A 25,458-nucleotide genomic window follows, 5' to 3' on the forward strand; every position below is an offset into this window, starting at 1 on the left:
GTCAGTGCATATTATAGTGGTAAACTACCTAAGATTCAAGTTGAAATTCTGCCCTGCAATTAAGTTTGTCTGAATAAAACCAGAAAAGTGAGAGGAACAGGACAAGGAAAGTTTGACCAAATTCTGATGAAAAAAAAAATCAGTTAAGAAAGTTGTAAAGAGTGACCAATCAAACAAAATAATTGACAACTTGGTGATGTAGCAGGTGAAATCACCTTCTTTTTTGCTCTGTGCAAGAAATGCCATTAAATCTCTTTTTTTTTTTGTTCGTTCATGATAACGGTCTATATTTCGTCCATGCAGGAGTTGTATATCAAAATAATTATTTACAATGATCATATTACGGGTGCATGTAAAATTTTGGAAATGTGCTTGATAGGAAAATGAAAATGTCTTTTCTTGTACAGCACATTGCATGCAGAGTATGGGTATAGGTGAGCTCGCGTTTGAGATGAGGAGACTGCCAGTTTGTGTTTGATTGATCACAACATCAACAAACCATAAGTTTCTTATAGTTTGAATCATTCAGGAACCATGTTGTGTGTCGCGTTTGTAATCGTAAGAAGGTATAGAATATCAGGTTTTTAATGGATTAGGGGCCGGTATATGAGTTCATTCTGATCGAGACTTTTTGTAAAACTTGTGGTTGCTAAATCTATCTCTCCATTGCTTCTCCCTCTCTCTCTCTTTCAATTAAATTGCATTTTGCAGTCTTGCCCTAGTGTATAGGTGCCGTCATTATATAGTTCAATGAAGTCACTGAATGCCAGCTAACAGTGCAATGTAATTTGCTTAACAGATGCCATGCTTGTTTCCTTCGTTGTTCTTTTTTTCGTTTTTGTTTTTGTTTTGTTTTGTTTTGTTTTGTTTTGTTGTTTTTTTTTTTTTTTTGGGGGGGGGGGGGCACCAAAAAACCTACAGGTATTGCCCAGAAGCAAGAACTGCCAAATGGAGTCAGCATGCCACCGTGTGACTTTACCCCAAACGAATATGAGGTAAGACCACATTATAAATTGGTATTATAGACTTGCTGAGATATCAATTAATAACATTCGTTTCGTGGGCCTATACCGTGTGTCTTAATCATGAAGAAAATAAGTGCAGTTGATGGAAGCTGCAGGGATTGCTGTTACTATGGCTACACACGGCCTGTAATTACGGCATTACACATTCCATATCAATGAAACAGACCTCCGGTTTTCATACTCAGAGCAAAGCGATACACATTTGCTGAGTATAAGCAACTTCAGAAAAAAAAACCACTCTGCCAAGGGGTTTGCTTTAACAGAGAAAAGAATGCCCGTCTAGCTATTGTCCCCTTGTAAATTCATATACAGTGTACCGGTATCTGATTCCTCTGTCTCACTTCAGTGGTTACTTGTGTGTGCTCAACAATAGATTTGAAACATGTCCTTCCCACATCGTTTCATGGGTTATATTCTACTCAGTATGTTATAACTCTTGTCTACTATGCTATTAAAGTTATAGGGCCTATATGGTATAATAATTTGTTTTATAGATTTCATAAGATGCAGCAAACTTCATAATTTGACCGTCGCCCTTTTTGAGTGAATGGTCCGTGAGCATGATGAAATTGTTGAAGATGGCAGTATAACACGTGTATGCCTTCAAAATACATGCAGTATAGGTGCCTCAGGTTACTTTAGGGCCCCAGTGGCGTATCTGGGGGGGGGGGGGGGCAAGGGGGGCACGTGCCCCGGGCGCCACTCCTTGGGGGCGCAAAAAAAAAAAAGAAGAAGAAGAAAAAAAAAGAAAAAACGAAGAAAAAAAAAAGAAAAAAGAAAAGAAAAGAAAAGAAGAAGAAGAAGAAACTCACCGGGGGGGGGGGGGGGCAGAAAACCAAATCAAAAAAAGATAAAAAAAAAAACATAACGATGACTCGGACAAAATGACAATGTTTATTGTGTTCACACAAGAATTCCATGTTATGTAAGCTGAAATACAATTTTCGGCTCGCTCGCTGCGCTCGCTCTCTAAATTTCATATAGAAGAAGAAGGTAAGAACAAAATGTGATGATGAAGCGGAAAAAATGACAATGTCTATAGTGTTCACACACTTTAGTAGGCAAAATGTTTCACTGAGCAGCGGTTGCAATTTCTTTCGTTCTGAAGCGATCGCCAATTGGATCAAAAGAAGGCGCCAACGGTTTCGAACATACGGGGGGGGGGGGGGGCGCCAAAAAAAATCAAACAAGATAAGAACAAAACGTAATGATGACGTGGAAATATACAAATTTCAGCTCACTCGCTCGTACTAATTAAAAGAGTATTTTTTCAAGTCTTCAGTTTGTTAGTAAAAATCGTTATCTATAAGACCGTCACTATACATTGTATCTTGATTAGAATTGTAAGATTTGATAAGCAAAAAATGACAAGAGTTCAATGTTTTGTAAGTTGAAATACAAAAATTTTCGGCTCGCTCGCTGCGCTCGCTCGCCAAAATTTATCAAAATTAAAAAGGAGATAAGAATAAAACGTGATGATGACGCGGAAATATACAAATTTCGGCTCACTCGCGCGTACATGGGGGGGGGGGGGGGGCATTTCATGAAGCAATTTGTCAGATATTTCGTCTGACAAACTGTTAAAAGCTACTGAAATCCTTGCTTCTGATTGGCTGAAAGCAAATTTTGTCCGACAAGTTGTCCGACAAAATGCTTCATGAAATGCCCCTCTGATTTAGAATATTTTTTAAAGTACTCGGTTTGTTGGTATAGATAAATCGTTACTATAAGGCCGTCACTATCTTGATTAGAGTTGTAAGATTTGATAAGCAAAAAACGACAAGAATTCCATGTTTTGTCAGCTGAAATACACAAATTTTCGGCTCGCTCGCTGCGCTCGCTCGCCAAAATTTATCAAAATTCATTACATTTAAATCACCCTCAAAAGACCCCTTTTAAGGGCTTGAAAAGCATATCATGTGGACTTTGCTTAAAGTCCCTACCGGGATGGGGTTGGGGTTCAACAATAGTCTTTTTCAGAAATTAGGGGCGCAATTTTCGCGCTTGCCCCCGGCGCCGTTTTCCCTAGATACGCCACTGCTTTAGGCGTCCACTTTTCACTCTTTCCAGTCAGTTTGAGATCCCCTACTAACCCCCAAGTGCTGTGGTATAGCCCTGTTAACCCGTTGCAAACCAATCTGTACCGGAACTCGCTGATGAAGAGCAATATTTCACCCAAGCTTGCATGGGCCGACATAATTTTGTGAACTGATCATGTAATAATTTATGTATAATATTATATGATAGATTTGATTACAGAGGAATGAAGTTAACCAACTCAGGAACCACACACAGCTCTTCACATACAGCACTCTATCTCACTTGCAAGCACACAAGGGCAGCTGGGAGATGGTAGTAAAAGGATTCACCAACATTTGCCGATCTATATACGAGATAATTATATCCCGTGGTTCACGCGAACGCTGTAATCACCGATCTGTGGTCGTAGCAGACATAGTGTATACTTGGAGAATGACGTCTTTTAGGCCAATAGATCTTTTATGGCCCGTAAATTGTGACGTATAACATCCTATAGTCCCGTGTCTCTCCTCATTTTAACATTGTTTGAATCGGCATGAACGAAAGTATATTATACTTACAGCAACTACTCGTATAAATTATTATCATAACCTCTGACTGGCGTTCACTTCTGAAATTCACAGCCAAAAGAATAGCTCTATACATCTACGCGAGATCGTGTTATTGCCGGAAAACGATATAAAGAAAATATAAAGAGAATTCCACAAATTGTCATTGTTTGATTGAAAAGCATAGCACATTATTCCCTCGACTTGTTTGTATCATTTGTTAAGGGTAATATCGTTCCACAAGTCTTCTGGAAAAGGTATAGGTCTAAGTTAAGTACATGCTCTTTTTCATTCTGCTTGAAAAATGAAAATATGTTGCATTCTTTCTATGTCTATTTTCTGTGTATTGATGTCATCCAGTGAATATAATACGCATTATATAGTGTATAACCTACTCTAGTATATATATGTAAATATATATATATATATATATATATATATATGGGTGAAAACGTTGAACGATGTACAATTGGGCAAATCAGGGGTCAAAATTAAAAAACGTCACTCGCTGATATAAATATATCTCAGTCAATTAATGTCATTGATATCAACTTTCCTGGAAACCCGATTATACTGGGATATCTCGAAGGGTGTTGTTTTTATTCAAGATTAGATAGAACTGTGACATATTGGCGAACGTCTCTGACTAAAATAAACATTGTTTTAGTGAAAATTCAAATGAAGGGTAGAAAAACATTCAAATGAATATATTTTCATCTTGTTCATGCTTTTGAAGACTGTGTTAATTTGTTCCTAAAATATTGTTTACCTCCTGTGAAGTTTACAAAAGCTTGTACACACGGAAGTTAAAGTAAAAGTGGAGTTTTTGTCATGTAAGCAGAGATTTTTATATTCTTATCTTCACTTTCATCTCATTTGAACAAAACATATAGCAGGGGTCTCATTTGTTTAAATGTTAATGTTCACTAGATACTAATAATGAATTTAGTGCATTTCGCTTGGTCAAATCCCCATAAAAGCCCTTTACAGATGCTAAAAGGAAGCCATGTTTTGATCAGAGACGTTCAGGTTTCACTCATAGACGTTCCTCAGACATAGACAATAAAAACGATGTCCTTTGATCCATAATTACGAGGTTTGTGAACAAACAACATTATTCTTTCATTAAACACATGTTTATCTTTTGTGAACAATTCAGAATGGTAATTTCAACTTGAATTATTTTTCATAATAACCGATTGTATCTACAAACCTCCAAATTGTAAGAGGAATTTCGATTTCTACACCAAAAATCAACAACAAACCTGTCCTTGTTATATTATTCATATCTTACAACACTTTTGAATGACAGACAAATAAAAATTACATGGAATACTTGCAATTTTGACTACCTTACCTAAATTATTTGTTTATATCAGAGACATCTGCTTTTCCATCAGGGACGTTTCGGCTGTAAGTTATCACTAGAATTAAACACCAAACTCCCTATTTTAAAAGATGCTCGTAACTCAACATTCCACATTCATTGAGAAATCATTTACCGAGGCATATGTCAAGAAATGTTTTTGTTTATGATAACCACTACTTTGTATTTCACCTTCCGGTGTATGCGAAGGTGTGCCCACATGCTATCAATATTGTATATGTTTTCTTTAAAATGTAGTCCAAATCTATAACAAATTTACTAATACTATTTCAATTTGATCACTATACCTCAAATATGATTGTATGTTTTTGTCAGGCCAGTTCGGATTTTTATTAGGGACCGTACCGTATCATTATTTTTTGTACACGATCAATGGAAAATTGTGAGGTTATGACATGGTTAGCTCACTCATTTGCATATTCTTATCAACTGTACGAGAACTTGTTTGCAGAAATTAGCAAAACTTCAAAAAGGCAGTAAATTAAGAGTGCAATTCAGCACAATTAAGGGTGCAAGTATGCACTGCAGGTGTGCTGCTATTGTTACAAATTAGGTGCAAATTTGAACATTTATCTCTTAGCGTGTAAGCCTCAGATTTTACAGCCTCAAAAGCAAACGTAGTGATGTGCATTAAAAACAGAGTCCGCATTATAACATTGAATTGTATTTCCCCTCCACTTGGTATTCCATGTCTTCAATCAGTGCATGGTACCCACTGCGTCGCTTGCTACCTGAAACAGGGGTTGGGATAGTCATTATTTTATAAACAGATGGCACCTCCAAGATGTCCATCCGGTCTTGACAGTACCACGGCCGTTGTCCGGAACTTGTAGGCTCCATGAACGTGACTGAGCCTAAAGATCCTGAGCAGGACGAAATTCTAATATTCGGAGCATTTAAAATCCTTCCGGTCTTCCCATCTTGCTGTAAGAAAAAAAAAGATAGAGTTAAAATGATATTAAAATGAATCTATCATGCACTGGAAGAACAATGTACGCACAAATGAACATCTCTGATCAAAATTATAAAATCAACATTGTTTTTAGATTGCGTAAATTACCTAGAACGATGTATTTATACGAGGGCCATATACTGTGGAATAATGAAAGATCTACTCCTTATTGTAGTACTAGGTGTTTCAAAAAACATTTCCCACTTTTGATTCTTAATAATTCAAAAACTATATATCAGATAACATTGTCATTGATATGAGTGATAGCTGAATAGTGTACAATTTGGTTGAAGGTGGTTTAAATATGAAAGCATAAATAAGTTTCATGAAATCCATGATTAATTTCACAGTTCGGTTCCAGACTTTGCTCTATTTTCAACCCTCTGTACAAAATTTCACTTTGCACAGGGGGCAATGGGTGTGTATGGGAGTGTGTGGTTAACACCCTGACAATGGTCCTGAACAATGGCCAGGGTTTGAATGCTTCATTATTCATTCATGAGAAATTCCACTATCACAGCTAGTCTTTATTCAGCCTCTGGCAGTATCTGTGTAAAGTCAAACGCCTGTCGATACTGTCGTGGAGTCGGGTCAGTGCTCTCCCTACTTCTGAAAAACAAAATTACAATGAATACCTTCTGTTCTATCGTAAACGTGGTGACAGGAAGTAAAGAAAATCAATTAGAGTATATATACACTTGTGTATATGGAGCCTTAAATAAATCTACTCTGAAACAAATCGCCCCAATGATAAAAGCTACTGAACTCTTTACCAAAAATGATCTCTTTTTCTCGAAAAAGCGAAAAAATTGTCAGACTATTTGATTAGTGGACAGTTGTTTTAAAATGAGGAACTTCAGATCATTTATGCTTATTTATGTCCCAAATTTAGTGATATGTGAAGCAAAATTTGAAAATGATTTGCCAGCTGGAATGAAATGTGGTGTTTGCAAGCACTTTACCGTGCATGAATTCAGACTAGCAGTGCCCAGGGCAATCCACATGAATTATTGATTAAGCATTCATGTGCCAGGGAGCGCCAGACTGACGCCTAGTCAACAGGTGGTTCAGGCATGTCCATTGTTCAGGGCCATTGTCAGCACACACTCACATACACATCATTGGTTCCTGTGCCAAGTTCAATTTTTGTACACAGGGTTAAAATTTGACCAAAATCTGAAACCTTACTTCAAAATCAATCTTAGATTTAATGAAACTGATTTATGCTTTCACGTGCAAATTACCTCCAACCAAATTGTACACTATCCAGCTATTACTCATATCAATGACAGTTTTATCGAATGAATAGTTTTTGAAATATTTATGATCAAAAGTGGGAAATGTTTTTTTTGAAACACCTAGTAGTTGAAAATGTGTAAAACGTTCAATGTAACGTCTCTGACGTAAACATCTTTGCTTATCAGTACTTAATGGGTTTGATTTTTACAAGACATTGGCATTATATTTGGATTGAGGAACCAATGTGCTACAAACGTAGGCACCAATTCGCCATGGTGGGTCATTAATATTGGTTTGAGAGCAGATCCTATTTGTTCAGAGAACGTCTCTGACCTAAACCTATTTTTCTTACATTTACATTAAAAAATACGTAAACTAAAGTGACTACTACATAATAATCATAGACTATTGACCTATTACTAGTCATAAAACATATTTTCTGTCCTGGCAATGTGTTTACACTTGCTCAATTAACAGAAAATCTTAATTTTGAAACTTTTTTACATATTTTCAACATCTTTCAGGAAGCTTCATTTTTCTTAATATTACAACATGCCCGTGTTAACTTGGTTCTACTTCTTCCTTTTGTACTAACTGAGCCCATCCAGACATAAATTTACTTTAATGTTCTCATAATTTGTATAGTGGATGTCTTTATTTCATGAAACAGTAATTTTCAGAGACGTTTTTCATTTTGCTCAGAGACGTGCGGTCTTTGATTTTCGTGCAGATTCTTACATATTTACTGTCTATCCTTTTTTAATTTACCTCTAATCCAAAGATTAAAATACATAATTTCACAAATGATACTGATTGGCAAATCTACGGAATAATAATTCTAATAAATCGGCACAAACACCAGGAAAGTTTTTGTTATTACTCACATTTTCAAGATTTGTGGGCATATCTGTCGTTGAACTGTGCTGACTCGATTCCAGGATGGCTCGTCAGTGCGTAAAATAAGCACGCAAAGAAAGTATCATGCAGTGCGAAAGTGTCAGATGAGGGAATATCCCTTCAGAAAATTTCAATCAGGGACATTCGTTTTGATCAGAGACATTCGCCAATTCGGGTTTTCAACCAGAACTCATTTTTGTGGACAGTATGCTACTAAAGTTGCCAATCATCATAGTCGCCTGGCTCACACTGACATACTGATAACCACTTTTTATCTCAAGCATAATCCACTTTCATTAATGACACCATTAAACAACTGAACATCTCTGATGGTTATTCAGTATAATTTTCTTTAATGAGCCACCACACGATTATTTCACACAGCTCACTCACAAATTTTGATGGAATGGTAGTATGGATAAGACGCTAAATAGATATGGCCTTACATGCTTTCATAGTCATTCTGAATTTTTGCGTCAAGGAAAAGATAATTCATTCAGAGACGTTCTTTTTCAGACATAAGTGAATACAACGTTTCCTGAGAAGATAAATAATACACACGTTCATGGCAGAAGTACTTGATTAAATAGTTGAAGTGTGTGGGCTTACTCACAATAAGGAAAAACAAAGCTGTAGAATTGCATTAGAACAAAAATTAAGACGTGTGAATCTGGGATTTTTCCCCAAAATATGCATTTTTGTCAATTTTTTCAGCTTCAAGGCATTATTTTTTAAAGAAAATGCAGTAAGAACACTACAAAGTATATATTTTCTGAAAGGTACAACCATCCCCTACCAAATGATACCTAAAACCATGAAAAGCACCCCAAGGTGACAATTTCACAAGGGTTTGAATATCGAAAAGCCCGAAAATAGCCAATTGTACATCGTTCGACGTTTTCACCCATATATATATATATATATATATATATATATATATATATAATGCTAATATACATCATTATAAACAATTATAAATATCATTATAAACCAATATAATATAAATATGTCATAAATTATTGGCAGGGTATTACCTTTAAGGATGCCAAGGAGGTGAGGGCTAACTACCTGAACCCAGCACTGGCCACCTACTACAAGAAACCTCTCATGGTCCACCAGGGGCACATGCAGTGGTTGTGGGATGTGGACGGCAAGCGGTACCTGGACCTGTTTGGCGGCATCGTGACTGTCAGTGTTGGACACTGCCACCCGTAAGCTTGCGTCTTATAGTACATAATGCAAAGACACATAAGTGCGTGAGAGCTTTGTTCTACCTTGCAGCCCATTTTGTTAATGCATGTAGTTCATTCTTTTGTCACGTAGTTCCCCCCCCCCCCCCCATTACACGGCATTACGAATCTTATTTCGTTTTCTGATCAACGATCATCTTTTCATTTCCGAATGAACAAACCTTCGGAATAACGACTATTGTATTTTCATCGTCAGAATAATGAATTCTATCGGAATACCCAAACCTTACAGGAATAACGAACTGTAACGAATTACAGTCATAACATACAACTTTGCCTAGTTTCTCACTTTATGTTCTGTTAAAAACACCAACAAATAATCAATTTTAATCAGGCATGTGAAGGAGGCCCTCAAGAGACAAGCTGACAATCTGTGGCACACCACCAATGTGTACATGCATCCGGCAATCCATCAGTATGCCAAGGAATTGAGGGCAAAGCTTCCAGGTCACTTGAAGGCAAGTATCGTTCGTTCATTTTCTTCGATGGGTGATTAAACTTCGGAATGATGTTTCGTTTCTAGTGGATGATTCTGGACACAATAATCTGTAAAGAAAAAAAATCCCAAGAACAGCGTCTGTATTTTATATAATGCATTTTGCCAGGTAGCGTTTTAGGTTATAATAGAACGGATGAAGGTATTTGCAGTTTACAGTAGTTTACAATACATGTGAGAAAAAGTCATAATTTTAATTGTCCTCTGTTAATGTCTTAAAAGAGAAGTCCTTAAGATAAAGGTAATACTTTTGTAACTGATATAGAAACGTTGGTGCAGCCGGAATTCTAAGAGCGTGTAGAGGTTGAATATATTTCTAAATGCAATTAAAAATCACATTTAAGTCCAAAAAGAACTCATGCAGTATTATAGCTCTGAGTTTTCTGAATGTGAAGTGACTCCACACAATGAGCCACATCATCCACAGTATATAAAGGAATTGTTGCTTCCCCAATTTGCTTAGATTGCCACTGTATCAATGAAGGGCTGGGGTACACAGTAAACATTGGGTTTTCATTGTGCTGAAATATTTGATCGCTCGTATTGATTATGATAATCATGCCATTATCTCCAAATAAATAGGATGAACAATAATGTTTCGCGCTTTTTCTGTAATCGATATTCATTGAAATGTATATTTTGATAGCTCTGGATCATGACTCTGAAATGCTGAGTTGAATCTCCATAAACATTACAATAGTCTACAGTTGAGACTGGAGTATGATCAGTGAAGCAGCAAGTAGTGAACAATGCAATATTCCGCTTTGTTGAATATCTAAAGTGCCTGATCTGTTCCCATTTGTTGCAGGTTATCTATTTTGTCAACAGCGGCGGCGAGGCAAACGACATGGCAGTCCAAATGGCGCGATTATACTCAGGGGCGTACGACGTCCTGAGTTTTAGGTCAGACGAAGTAACACTCACCAGAAGAAGTGATATACATGATTGTGTGTGAAGTGTTGTGCCTGTGAAATATAGTGAAAACTCTGGATATGTCTCAAGTGTCCATGATAATGTCCAATTGCAGAAGGTACAAGAAGTAAAAAAGTACTTGAGTGAAATTGTATCAATTAAGTGGAAGACATCAGTCCTTTCTGTGATGTTTATAGCTCCTTTTGTTGGTCCTTTATATGGAATTGTCTATATCGAAAGATGTAACGTCAAATGTAAACAACATTCTAGATTCTTTCTTCATGAATTATTTTCACGAACATTTTCAATTCATTCAATAACGGGTTGTAAAATACATGCTGTCGTGGAATGTGTAATTGAAACGTTTACAGTTCGTTATTCAACAGGTTCATTACTCCGAAAATGAAATAATGTTTGTTATTCCGAAGGTTCGTTAATCCAAAAACGAAATAAGGCTCGTAGTTCCGAAGGTTCGTTATGACGCAGCTTTTTTTTTTTCATATTTGGATTAACAAACCTTCGGAATAACGAACCTTGTTTCATTTTCGGATTAACAAACCTTCGAAATGACGAACCTTCGGAATTACGCCGAAAATGTTTGGATTAACAAACCCTATAATTAAAAATCGGATTAACGAACATGTAGGTATAGGGAATTTGTATTTCTCGGAATAACGAACCTTACTTAATTTTCGGATCAACGAACCTTCGGAATAACGAACGTCACCCTATTTATACGGTGTGAAGGATGATCATGACCGGAGGACTCTTCTCTTCTCCTTGTTCGCTTAACAAACCTTCGATACAACGAACCTTCGTAACTACGCCGCAAATGTTCGGATTAACAAACCCTATTTCATTTTCGAAGTAACGAACATCTTGGTATAGGGAATTAGCGTTTCTCGGAAAAACGAACCTTGTGTTGTTTTAGGATTAACAAATCTTCGATATAACGAACCTTTGTTTGCTGAGTAGGAACGCCTACCATGGGGCAAGTCCACACCTGCTGGGTCTCACTGCCATGAACCTGTGGTTATACCCAACCCCCAACAGCTTCGGCATGAAGAACACCATTAATCCTGACGTATTCCGGGGACCCTGGGGAGGCAAACACTGCAGGGACTCACCAGTACAGGCATGTTCGTAACGGTTGGAGGTGGGGGGGGGGGGGGGGTGGACAATCTACCAAACTATACAAAAAGAAATTGAAATTTTCATCATATTGATTAATTATGCTAATATATGCATAAAATCATACATTTTGCTCTAGATCAGAAAGTAAAGCTCCTAGAATCCTAATGTTTGGTGATGATATTCTTTGTAGCATTCCAAACAATGTAGGTCTACTTGAAAAAAATCTGGTATCAAAATTAATTTCTTATGTATTTTATTGTTTTATGAATTTCTTATGTATTTCCTTGTTTTTCGACCTTTTGTTTTATCTTTTTTTTGCGAAATTTATGACGGAACCTATTTCCAGCATAGAATGATTATGCTGAAATTAATTGATTTCAGCCTATGAAAGTGAAAATAATCATATCTTTATGAATAAGGTGAGAAAACTCCATTTGCATAGACTTTATACACAAAATCACGTTTTTGAGCCATTTTCGGTCTGACAGGCATGTATAAAAGGACGTGCAGCGTCGTAACGGTATGCGCGATTTTCGCGAAAATGGTGTCAAAAGTTGCGCGAGACTTAAAAGTAAAAACTCAGCGAATGGCGCGGTCAAAAAAATTTCGCGCGGCGGAATAGTCGCGAAAAATGTCGAGGGGGGGGGGGTTGGTTCAACCCCCCCCCCCCGCCCTTTTAGGGTTAAACTACATGTAATATGAAAGCTTGATTAAAGCTGAAATTAACTGTCAGTTTCTTCCTTCTCGGTTTTCTTCCCCATACAGACCGTTCGAAATTGTGACTGCAGCGATGACTGCCAGGCAAAAGATCTGTACCTGGAGCAGTACGATGATGTATTAAGATTCTCTGCAGGCAAAAAGGTGGCTGGATTTTTCGCTGAAAGTGTGCAGGTAACAAAATTGTACTCGCAGGTACATGCGACTCTCTTTTATGCGCAATATTCTTTTTCTTTTTTCTTTGATTGTGATGATAATGATAATGATAATGGTGATTATGATGATACTGCTAATACCATTGCAAAAGAATACTGATATTGATAATGTCATTGATGATGACGATGATGATGAAAATAACGATGATGACACTGATTACAACAATGATATTTCTAAAATGAAAATGGTAAAATACTTTTTTCTGCAAATACAGTGCAGTACGGTGTTGTGTCATGCTCAAACGGAAAAGCGATGGGACACGAAATTTCCTGTTTCCCGATGAAAAGAACATAAGGAGCCAACATGACGCTATTCCTTAACCCTAAAGGGGCCGGGCTTTTTTGGCTATGCTCAGACTGGGGGGGGGGGGGGGGGGGGAAGAGGGTGGATTCCGCCCCCCCCCCCCCCCCCCCCCCGAGATCTCGGCCATCGGTGGTGCGATCGCGATGAAATTTTGCATGCGTGAGACCCACGTCAAAATGTACAAGATTGTGTCGTAAGATTTTTTTGAAACAATCAATTTCTAATTTTAATTAATTAATTATGCAAATTAAGCTCAAGATCCTATTCTAGCCTAATTAAAAGCATTTAGAGTCTAATTTTTGATCTGTAAATCTGTTTTAGCATATTCAACAATTGTACATCACAAAAAATTCCAAAACTCATTCCAATTCTTATGTATTTTATTGTTTTCAGAATTTTTTATGTATTTCCTTGTTTTTCAACTTTTTTTCTTTGTTTTTTCATTGGAAATTGTCACTGACCACTTTTCTACCATAATTAGCACAAAATCAATCAATGAAAGTGATTAATTGTAAAAATAATTAGGTTTTTATGACTTTCATGACAGAGCACCGTTTTCCATAGGAAATGTACACAAAATCACAAAATTGTGCCCGTTTTGGGGCGACATTCCGTTACAAAAATGGGCGTGGCTTCGCATAAGTATGCGCGGACGTTGCAAATTTGGTCTCAAAAGTTGCGCGAGACTTGCACGAAGAAAGTCAAGAAGCCTCGCGACGAGGCCTTCTCGCGTTACAGAATTATAGCGCGAAACGTCGAGGGGGGGGGGGGGGGGGGATTCCGCCCCCCCCCCCCCCCCCGGCCCTGTTAGGGTTAAAAGCTTGTTGCACCGTCTCCAGTAATATGTACATGCAGTACGAATTTCCTGCAACCCGGCCTGCTTTCCCGGATTGTTTGTGATAGACACAATAGCTGACGTTGCATGAGCAACCAGAGATCAATGGAGGGACCTGTTTGGGAACCAGATCCTTCATTCTTGTCGGCATTCCAAAAGATGTTACCCCCAATTCATTCTCAGCCACTGACCTCTATTTTGCTAACTTGTTTACCTAGAATGGATTTTATTATTTCTAACTTTGTGCATAATGTGTGCTGCACATGACCGATAATGCCCGACCGGGTATGCAAGCATGTACCAAGAAAAGAGCTGCAGGAAATAGAGACTTCCAAGTTTTCCACTCTACTTATTTAAGAGCATGACTAATAATGCCTGATTATGAAAAAAAAAAAAAAAGCACCAGGATCTGCCGGAAATATAGAAATGCACAGTGAGATTGTTGATCAAAACAAGCAGCAAACACAAAACCCTTGAATGAACGCAACCAAGCATAGGGCCTAAATGAAGTTCCCACTATAGCAGACACGTACTGCACACACACACACACACACACACACACACACACACACACACACACACACACACACACACACTCACACTCACACACACACACACACATCTTCAGTGCTGCCTGCGTGACAACCCATATTATACCTAGCTTATATTGGCAACATTTTGCACAATTATTAATCCCTATCCTTAGCTAATAATTTTCCATACAGCGGATAAACTGATAGCCACAGATTTTTATGCAGATTAGATGGACCAACTCGTAGAACTTTGCTTTGAAAATAGGTTTGTATGCTTCCAACATACATGAATTGCACTCAAAGATCAGTTCTTGACTTTCATTCTAAGATGTTTCTTGCATTCACATTTTCCAAAATCCCACCAGACTATCATATAAATGACTTTAATATAACACAGGCCTACACATTTGCACAATTTTGATTTAAAAAAAGAAGACGAAGAATCTAAAAGACAGGCTAGTTATACGTTACAATGATCAACATGATATTCAGAAGTTCTGACCTCCGGGTTAGAGGCAGCATTAGCTCCATGTTTTTCACTCTACATGATTAGAGCAGGACTAATAATGTCTGATTATGATGAAAGAAGAAGAAGAAGAAGAAGAAGGTATACCATGCAGGACATGCAGGAAATAGAGATGCACAATGCGGTTGTTGATCAAACCAAGCAGCAAACAAGCCATTGAATGAATGCAACCAAGTATATCTGGCTCATGCATAAGTCAAGGATGATTTTGTACCAACGGAGCAGCAGCACACACACACACACACACACACACACACACACACACACACAAAACACACATCCACACTTTTTTTGTTTTATAATATTCTTTATTTGAGTTTCATTCAATATCAAATCCATGTTAACATTGAAATTAATATATCCAACAACAAAAAAAGCAGCTGTATTCTTCTTTCTTGTGCTGCTGAATCATTTTTCAAGCATACAATGCAATACATTTGGGTTTTTTCCCAAATCATACCATGTTTTTATGAGAAAAATGACATGAAATTCTGCATAACTCTCAGAAAAAGCTATTGTGATCAGCCTATAATCAAGCCAATCCAAATGTGTCTTATTACACACATACAAAAAAAAAGAAATTGTGCTACTAAATCACTTTTTTAACATAACTTCCTTCTTTTTTTTTTGCATGCAGAGCACACGCTATAAATACATAAATATCACACACACACACACACACACACACACACACACAGAGGAGATCAGCATTCAGGGGATGGCTACTTCATCATTTTAAAACAGCAACCAAGAGCATGCATATTACTGCTCATGAGGTAACCATCTCTCTCTCTCTCTCTCTACAGATGTATCAAGAGAAAACGAACAAAACAGAACTCTTGAAGAGTAAACTGAGTTATCGACAGTGGTAGAGGAAAAGTAACAACAAATGTATAAACTACGTTATCGTGAGTAGGTTTAAATGCTTACAATGTAGATGCATAAAACAGCATATATAATATATATATATATATATATATATATATATATATATATATCAGCGGCATCGAGAGCAAACGAGTTCAATTAAAAAAAAAGTTATCTGCCGTGAAACTGACGTGAAAGGAATGAAAGTTTCACAAACATTGTGGCGGTATGGAAAGCTGATGAAGTGCGTGAACTTTTGACCTCTGTCGCGCCATCACTCGATATGACGCTTACAGGTTAAAGCAACTTTAATAAAGATATCGTAGAAATAGTCCAGAAATTTGACTACCGACGGACTGCAGGAAGGTCGATATCGTAATCAAGAATGCAATCTAAACTGAGCTAAGCCTTAGAATAGCGCGGGAACATCAAGCTTATAAAAAGGAAGCAATGTAAAATGTAACTTTATGTTTGGGTTATCATTCATCACGCAAACGACATGTGTATATGTGGGGGACTTTGCTGCGACTACCGCGACTTGTGGGACTCTAAAGACCCAAAATTACACGTGGCTTGCGCCCCCACCAAGAAGGCGATTCAAGGACAACGTCCGAGACGTCTCCAAACAAGGAGAAGTTTTGGAGACCTCGTGGACAAAGTATCGGCGTCTGCATGGAGACGTCTCCGTGACCACCTGGAGACTGATGGAAAAAATCTCCGAATAATCAAACATGTTCGCGCGAGATGAACATGTTCGATTCTCTCGGAGACCAGGCTATAGTCTCCAGGAGCCGTCGCGGAGAGTCCTCGCGACCACCTCGTGACCGTGACTCCGTGACACTCCGGAGGCTCGAGTTGCCACCATGTCGCCACTTTGTCTCCAAGCCAATGAGATGCCCACTTTAAAACCGAGCGCCTCAGGATCGGTCCAACGGCTGAACAACAGGCATTTCAAGGGACCGTCGCAAGGGCCGATGATTGGAGTGGCTGCAGCTTTGCTGCGTTAAAGCTAATCTGCCAAGGTACCTAAACTTTTCCATCCTATCACTCCAGGGTGTAGGAGGCACTGTGCAGTACCCGAAAGGGATCCTCAAGGAGTACTTCAGTATGACGCGGGAGCGAGGGGGCGTCTGCATCTCCGACGAGGTCCAGACAGGCTTTGGCCGCATGGGCAGCCACTTCTGGGGATTCGAGACGCATGACGTCCAGCCAGACATTGGTAAGTGAAATGTCTATCACTTAATATCACCTTTGCATGCACCAAGCAGAATATATACTACTAGTATACAACTACGATTCACCACCCTGTCTCCACGCGCTGTATCTAAAATCAAGATCAGCCGCAGAGGCGCCTCCAACTACCTATACATCTACACTTGCCAGATTTACTAGAAATGCCTGTAATGTTCTCCTGAAGTCGTAAACCCTATAATCGAAAGTAGTTGAAAAGCTGCCGTTTTCACCTATTCACGAGTCCCTTTTAGCTCACTCGGACTGTGCCATTGCGCATCTCACTATATTGCCCTTTTACAGTTAGATCAAACAGGGCGTGTCGTCATCTAAACCGTGTTTGAGGTATTTCATATGAGGTGTTTTTTAAGACTTTCAAAACCTTGTTTCTAGGGAAATTTATGACCTTTATATCAAATTTAAGTTTCTGTACCTGTATAAGCACAAACTCATGTCTCTTAAGTAGGTGATGTGATTACGTGGTTCTTTGTCATTTTGAACAGTGACCATGGCAAAGGGAATCGGTAATGGAATCCCATTGGCTGCAGTAGCAACAACTACAGGTAATTGGCTGGTTTCAACCCCCTCGTGACCTTCATATCTTCTTTTTCCCTTTTCCCTTTCTCTACATTTCTATCTATATCTACGAAAATAAAATCATATTGATTTATTTTCATGCCTCCGCCGACGTCACTAGTAGGCCCGAAGTGTCGCCGAGGGCACAATGTTTTCTGCTTGTCCGTCCGTACGATTTTGTAAACGTCATATATAACTTAAGTACCGTTTGGGATACCCACATGAAACTTGGCATATGTATGTACGAGTGAACGAGGCTGTTCTATCAATTTCTGGGCGCACGTGATCAAGGCCAAAGGTCATAAGTTCAAGGTCAAATTCTAAAATTTTACTATTTCCTTTATATTTTATCTTCGCAATGTCTGTAGGTATATTACAATGAAACTAATGGTGCCTGCATGTATTACCAAATAAAGTTTCTCTATAGGGAAAGATTTAGACCATGTGGTCAAAGGTCAATGGCCAAAGGTGAAGTGAAAATGCTAAAATTCCACTTTTCTTGTCCGTACCTCAGAAATGGCTCAACATATTTTTGCCTTCATGAAACTTAGTACATTATACATGTATTGCTTGACAATGTTTCTCTTTTTTCGGTTATGAGATAAAAATGTCACGGGTCAAAGGTCACGTTAAAATGCTACCAATACACTATTTAAAGGGGTAGTTTAGTATTGGTGGAGATGAGAATTTGGCTTTTAACTTTTTATGAGATATCAGGAAACCACTTATGAAATAGTACAGAGGATACCATTCTAAGAGGAATTCAAAGTTTATTTGATGAAAATCGGTTTGGGTATGGCTGAGGCACCCAAAAACAAAGTAAAACAAAGTAATGGTAATAAAAGGTGGGTCCCACTTTTTATTAGGATCGCTCTTTTTTTGGATATCTCAGCCATTTCAAAACCAATTTTTATCAAATAAACCCTGAATTACTCTTAAAATTACACGCTCTTTCATATTTCATAAAAAGTTTCTTATTATCTCACCAAAATATGTTAGAAATCGTAAGTTAGGTCTCAACCAAAATATACAATCCCTTTAATGTCCAAATTATACTATTTCTTTATACCTTTAAATGACTGAATGCATTCACCTAATCAAAGTGAAATTTCTACTTCTATCTGTCAACCATCTGTCTATTTTCTATCTATTCATCTATCTTTATATCTTTCTGTCTACAATAATTAATTCTTAAGAAGACTCAACATCATGATGAGGTATTCCAGGAGTACAGACTGAACCAATTTGAATAGACCAGGATTTGCCACCTTTCATAGCATGCGTAAAGATGTATTAATGTGGATGTGGATATGACATGAAATGTATTGAAAGCAAAATGTCTTTTTTTTTTCCTGTTAATGATAATATTCATGTTTCAGATGAGGCATAACTTGCGCTGATGTCTTTGAGCAAATAAAGATTCAATCTGCATGTTGTGACATAGTAAAAGAAAAAAATATAAAATAATATGTATAATTTGCAGAGATTCATTCAAATATTTTCCAAAGAACTCTTTAAATTCTAAATGGACATTTTTAGTTTGTGACAAGCACTGTTTCTTTATACTTACTAGTAGCTTTTGATATTTCACGAGCTTTTAGCTTCACACTTGCAGAGTAATGACAGCACCTCTATTGATTTTACTAAATCAGATTTCCAAAGTCTTGCCTTTGGAAGTCTTAAAGGCAAAACTTATTTTGCAAAAATGGCTGTCAACACCTAGTCACTTGAGACTCTCCATGAGGAAATAGAATACTGAGAGATAACGGGTTAAAATTCTTTTACACTTCTATTTCTGGTAATAGTATGACATTTTTAGCAGTGATACCAATTAGCACAACATTAACAGGGAGGAGGACATATACGTAGCATTACATAAGAGATTGATCCGAGCGTAATAAGCGCTTCTATGATTAAATTACATCGAGATTGAACTGAATGCAGCGAAGTTGCTTTATAAGACAGGTTTCTTTTATCTCTTGATCAATGTTTCACAGAGATCGCGGCCACTATGGCGGGAGCTATGCACTCCAACACGTATGGAGGAAATCCTCTCTCATGTGCTGTTGGTTCGTCTGTGTTGGAGGTAAAACACACACACACAAAAAAACAAAAGATTCTACAGAACTTACCTGTCTAAATTCTCCGTGCATTTACTTCGCCCCTTCTCATTTTAATCATAACAATGGAACTAAAACAAAGGAGTACAAAGAAAGTAATAGAATTCTCATCGTGGCTTTCTAATATTAAACCATTGCTTCTAATGAGATGAGATAATAAAAAGGTAAATCTCCTGGTTGGGACTCGATTGATACGCAAGTGATTAAAAGAGCGATTCATATTTCAGGTATATCTTTGAGTAATATGATTAATTGTTGTTTTGAAAAGAGGGTCTCTCCTGACACAGGCAAAATATCAAAAGTTATTCCTGCACGTAAAAGTGGTGCAAAAGATGTTTTTACCAAGTACCGTCCGATTTCACAGTTAACTTGTTTTGCTAAACTTTAAAAAAAGTGTCTTAGTGTGAGATTTTTGGAATTTTTAGGTGAAAATATAATATCACATGTGAAAGGAATTTGGTTTCAGGGAAAAACGTTCCATATACTCTCCTAGCAACTTGTGTGATTTTTTTTTTTGATGTATATAATCTAAATGTTTGCTTTTGAGTAGAAAAATTTTTACTGGAAGTATTATGTCGACCTTCAGAAGCGTTTGATATCATTGATCATAAAGTATTGTTTTGTAAGTTCTATTTTTATAGCATTTAAAGGGGCACACCATTGCAATATAATATTGATGATTAAAACTTAATTATAACATAATTCACGTATACTCAGCTAATGCCAACAATATCTTATGGTATTGCTAAACACTTTAAACCTAAACACTTAATGAATGGCGAATTAGTTAAAATAAATAACTGCATTGCACAGAGCAAGACACTTCATATAGGACTATATCCCATGAAGTGTGATTGTCAGTTGTTGTGGGGGTTTTTTTTGTGAAAAATGTACCAGGATTGAGATTATGGCAAGAAAAGATGTGGTATTGAATCGTATGAAAGTGGTCTTGCTATTGTCACCTGTAGTAGACCAATATACTATAGGTACTGCTATTTGTATTTCAGCTAACCTTGCTGTTGATGACATCACGAAAGGCAAGAAAGAGTTTGGATGGGTGGAGCTAAGTGGGTGCAGGAAAAAGGAGCAAATGGAGAATTAAAAACAATTTCTATTATTTCAATCAAACTGTTGATGATGTTCTTATGTGAAGACCTATTCATTCCAGCAGGAATCTTCATGGACACGTAGGATGAACCGGAATTTGATGTCATGAAGCCTTTAAGTATTCCTGAACTGCACTGTTGTTCCTTTCTTTGGGAATGCTAGGTGATAGATAACGAGGGTTTACAAGCAAACTCGGCCGCTGTGGGCACCCACCTACTGCTGGAGCTGGAGAAGCTGAGAGACGAGTTCGAGATCGTCGGCGACGTCAGAGGAAAGGGACTCATGATTGGAGTAGAGATGGTCACAAACAAGGTGAGGATTCTGCTTCGAAGACAAAATGTCCTCCGTGTTTTTTTCTCCTTTTCAAAAAATTCTTTTCAGCTAGAACCGTCATATTCACTTGGTGAATTTTACATTATCAAACCTTTATGTCTTCCTGCATACAGCATGTTTTTCTGTCTGTCTTCCATGTGGCTACTACACAGCATGTAAAGTGATTTCTGGCCATTTCTTTTTTTTTTTTCCTTCCTTGAAAAATGCTAAGGTTTATTTGGATTTCTTTATCTATCATCAGGATAATCAATGTCCTTTAGAGATGTTGTTTCCCTCAACTCAGACGTTATATTTTGCGTTTAAAAAAGATATAAGAAGAATTCAAAAGAGCTTCCCGTGTACTACCTCTAATTAATAATTTTTGGACCCTTTAGGCTAGCTATACCTCAACCCTTCAACCTTATCCTCGTGCACCACTCACCTTTTTCGCCTTAAGACATGACAGCTCCGAATAGGGCGAAAATTTTACTTTAAAAAAACAAACAAACAAACAAACAAACAAAAAAACCCGCCAAATGCAACACTTCTGAGGCTTCTCCCCTTGCTGTTTATTCTATCTCTATCTATCTGTCTCTTTCTCTCTCTTCATCTGTCTGCCTTGGCTGGTGTGGACTGACAGGAGTCAAGAAACCCTCTTCCGGTGCCAGAATTCATGGACATCTGGGAGGACACCAAGGAGATGGGAATCCTTCTGGGAAGGGGCGGCTACTACGGCACCGTAAGATTCAATTTTTCTACTCGATCTTATCATCTTTCATTTTTTTTTGTTCCTCCCACACATTCCAGAGACAGTTGTCTGTTGTTCAGAAACAAAAGAAATTCTGTGCAGTGAGTGTTGCAAAATTGCAAATTATGTCATAATTTACGAAAAAAGAGATTAATGATAGTATTGTTATTTAAAGTAGAGCATTCATTGCAGCATTGAAATGTGATGAATTAGACTTTATATCATCAGATACAACAGAACTTGATTATTTGTGTTTCACAATCTAGAATACTTCGGAGATTTTGTTGAAAATGTTGTTTGAAATTGGCTGGCACTTTTGGGTATACTTGCTATTCATTCAGAAATTAACTGTATCAAGATCTACCAGCACATGTAATGGGGGATTTTTTTTTTTACAATAATCCTCGTCAGATGAGGCAATGAGAAGTTTGGCGGTTCCCACACGACGACCGAACGACGTCCTCAGCCACTTCCTGCTGATAAAAATAAAAATGGGGAGGGTATATGCCTAGATTGTTTTGATCCTTCTTAAACTCAATTTAAAAGATGGGTATAAACGTCCAGATGTCATCTAGATAAAGCCCGGGAAACATGTTTTCTTACGATGCTCGTGGGGGTAAATCTTAATCGGAGAAGGTAAAGTGAAGCAAAATACACGAGGTCTCTGCAGTTTGTGCATCTGGCATTGCTTACTACTGATACTCTAAAATGAAGTCGATTGCATCAAACCTTATTGTTTATTCACTGAGAGTTGATTCTATACTGTTAAAATTTCACGCAATCCTATCAAAATATAATGGAAAAGAAGATTTTTTTTTTAGTCAATACGATTTTGTGTATTTATATTTCGACTTAAATATTCGGATATAATGTGAGAATGCTTCCACGTATATAATACACCTCAGCTGAATTACCTATTATACCTACTGTACAAAAGAATAATATCATATACATGTAGATAGATACCATGCGACTGATATGGTACATCAATTTAACAAAGTGTTCAAGTTTGGTGTCATCTCCAATGTCAGACACACTTTGATACATGGTGTTTGATGTTCATTTGACACGCATAATAATGAGGATTTGTGACGAAGACTCATTGGTGCACTGCTGATATAATTTTCCCGGTGATGGTGGCTGAAAATCAATAGTGTTGGGCCTACTTCGTGCATCATACTCCCTGTTGAGGCTTGCAAAAGACATAGAATATAACGTGTGCTCGGCCATAAATCAGAAATGTCCGGAAAATGAATGGTGTAGTGTATAATAGTGATGAGCAGTGATGAGCAGTAGTAGGCTTTGTTGAGATTTACATTACAGCTATAACGCGTGTACGGTAAGTTTCTCTCATTCATCCAGTCGAAGTAGATGATGTTTATTTGATTGAAAAATACTGGAAATAAACTCACTTGAAGAGACGTTTCGTCGTCAATCATCAATAAGCTTCCTCGGGCAATATGAAGATTCTGTAAGGGACGGCTATCTATTACGTGAGAACGTGTAATCTTCATGCGTGCGTACTATTCCTTGTCCAGCACGAGACAAGACGACTTGAACTTGGGAATGGCCCGGTCCCACATGTGCGACAGATCAAAGCGGAGGTCTCCTTTCTTTTCGAGTGTGTGTCCCTCCACTCGTTCCCAGATGACCTCTTCTATACTACGTTCAAACCATTTAGATTTAATGTCCAAAATTATCACGTCTTTCACGACGACGAAATGTTTACTTGAGTTTCATTAAAAACTGAAATAAGTGAGGAATAGAAGTTTTCATTGTGAGGAATTCCAACACAATTTCATACATCAAGCCTTATTCACGATCTCCATTATCATGTGGCATCTCTTCCCCCCCCCCCCCCCCTGTGTTGATATGAATGGCCGCGGTTGACCATGGTTACATTTTATACTCTGATTTATGTTTTACCTGGCAAAGTTTGACCATAGGTAGACTTTCACTGTGAGATGTATGCAAATGCTGACAATATCTCTCTTATCCTCTCCAACCTCTCCCTCCCCCTTCTTCTCTTCTCTTACGCAACTTTGTATAGGTGTTCCGCATCAAGCCACCGATGTGCATAACCAAGGAAGATGCAGACTTTGCCGTAGCAGTCCTCCGTCAGGCGTTGCTCAGACACCGCGACAGGCAGGCCAAGAATTAAGGAGGGGAGAGTCAGTTTCGTCATTGCAAAAAGTCCGGTGTTAAATATGAAACACCGAGCTGGTGTTAAATTTTCAGTCCTCATTTGTGGTGTTAGATCAACACCTCCGGGTATCAATTCAAAATATAAAATTGTTTTTTGAATAGTTTCTTAGTTACTGTTTTTCTTGTTGATTTTGAACTTCAACAGGACGATGAGGAATTTTCCGATAAAGTACTTCATTTTTGAAAAAAAAAAAAAAAGGTGTGAACATATTTACACCACAGTAACACCAGTTGGTGTGGTCTCCTATTGAAGCTGGGCGGGTGTTATACCATTGACATTAACACCAGCAATATCAAATCAACACCATGCGGTGTCGTTGTTGAATTAACACCAGCGCTGTGTCAAAAATATCACCAGCTGCAGTGTCAAATTAACTCCATGAAGTAGGTGAACACTTTTCAACGCCATCACAACATACTTTCTACACTTGTGGTTGTGGTCCTCTATTGACACTTGATGGTGTTAGATTTAACACTCGTGGCGTTAAATCTAACACCGATGTTTTTGCAGTGATCCCATCATTAGCCCATCATTTTTCTCAAGTGCCAGTCTCTGTTCACACAGTATAGCCTGGCTGGCTGCCAAGGGTTGTTCATTATTCAGAAAATGAAATAAAGTTCTTTATCCCTGAAGTTTGTTATTCCGAAACACACAAACTCCATATACCTGTAGATGTTAGTTAATCCTAAAATGAGAAAGGGCGAAAATATTATTGTGGCGTAATTCCGAATGTTTGTAAACCCGAAAATGAATGAAGTTTCGCTAATCCCAAAATAAAAAGAAAGTGCGTACTTAACGAACCTTTGAAATTATGAATCGTATTTCGTTTTCAGGTTAACGATTCTTTATTATAGGAACCTTAGGAATAACGAACCTTTAGAACTTACGAGCCTTTGGAATAACGTATCTTCGGAACATGTGATAGTATAGTAACCCATGATAAGGAAAATTGGTGTGCCGTAGCAAATAATGTTTGGTGATGATGTTATTGTCTCAAAATTATCCCATCAGTTTGCCCATCAGAAATAATTATAATCTTTCTTCTCTAATATACAGCAACTATCATGTACAAATAAAAACGTTAGTATTGCCAATAACAACTGCAGAATAAATGAATGCGAGCAGATCCATCAATTTATGCAAGTCCCACGCGTCGATCGTAATATATAGTCATGCCGTAGGAGTCTTTTTCACGCTTATACACCCGACAAGCTTTTTCTCAGCCGAGAAAAAAAAAATCACTGTTTGGTTACATTTTTTCCCCTTCAGAATATGCCAAAAC

At 37.8% G+C, this 25,458-nt stretch overlaps 1 protein-coding gene across 1 annotated transcript; it reads left to right on the top strand.

Moving 5' to 3' along the window:
- The first annotated feature begins 424 nt into the window (after nt 1-424).
- Nucleotides 425-24,131, top strand: LOC139712066 (alanine--glyoxylate aminotransferase 2, mitochondrial-like). Its single transcript, XM_071623903.1, has 13 exons — nt 425-434; nt 922-995; nt 9,115-9,299; nt 9,673-9,796; nt 10,643-10,737; nt 11,722-11,881; nt 12,646-12,771; nt 16,931-17,096; nt 17,611-17,670; nt 19,681-19,769; nt 21,073-21,222; nt 21,863-21,961; nt 24,021-24,131. The coding sequence occupies exons 1-13, from the start codon at nt 425-427 to the stop codon at nt 24,129-24,131; spliced, it is 1,449 nt and encodes a 482-aa protein (XP_071480004.1).
- The last annotated feature ends 1,327 nt before the right edge of the window (nt 24,132-25,458 follow it).

The sequence above is a fragment of the Diadema antillarum genome, unplaced genomic scaffold (assembly GCF_040938485.1).
Source record: "Diadema antillarum isolate AM-2024a unplaced genomic scaffold, OU_Dant_1.0 seq00001754_RagTag, whole genome shotgun sequence".
In the NCBI taxonomy this organism is placed as follows: Eukaryota; Metazoa; Echinodermata; class Echinoidea; order Diadematoida; family Diadematidae; genus Diadema; species Diadema antillarum.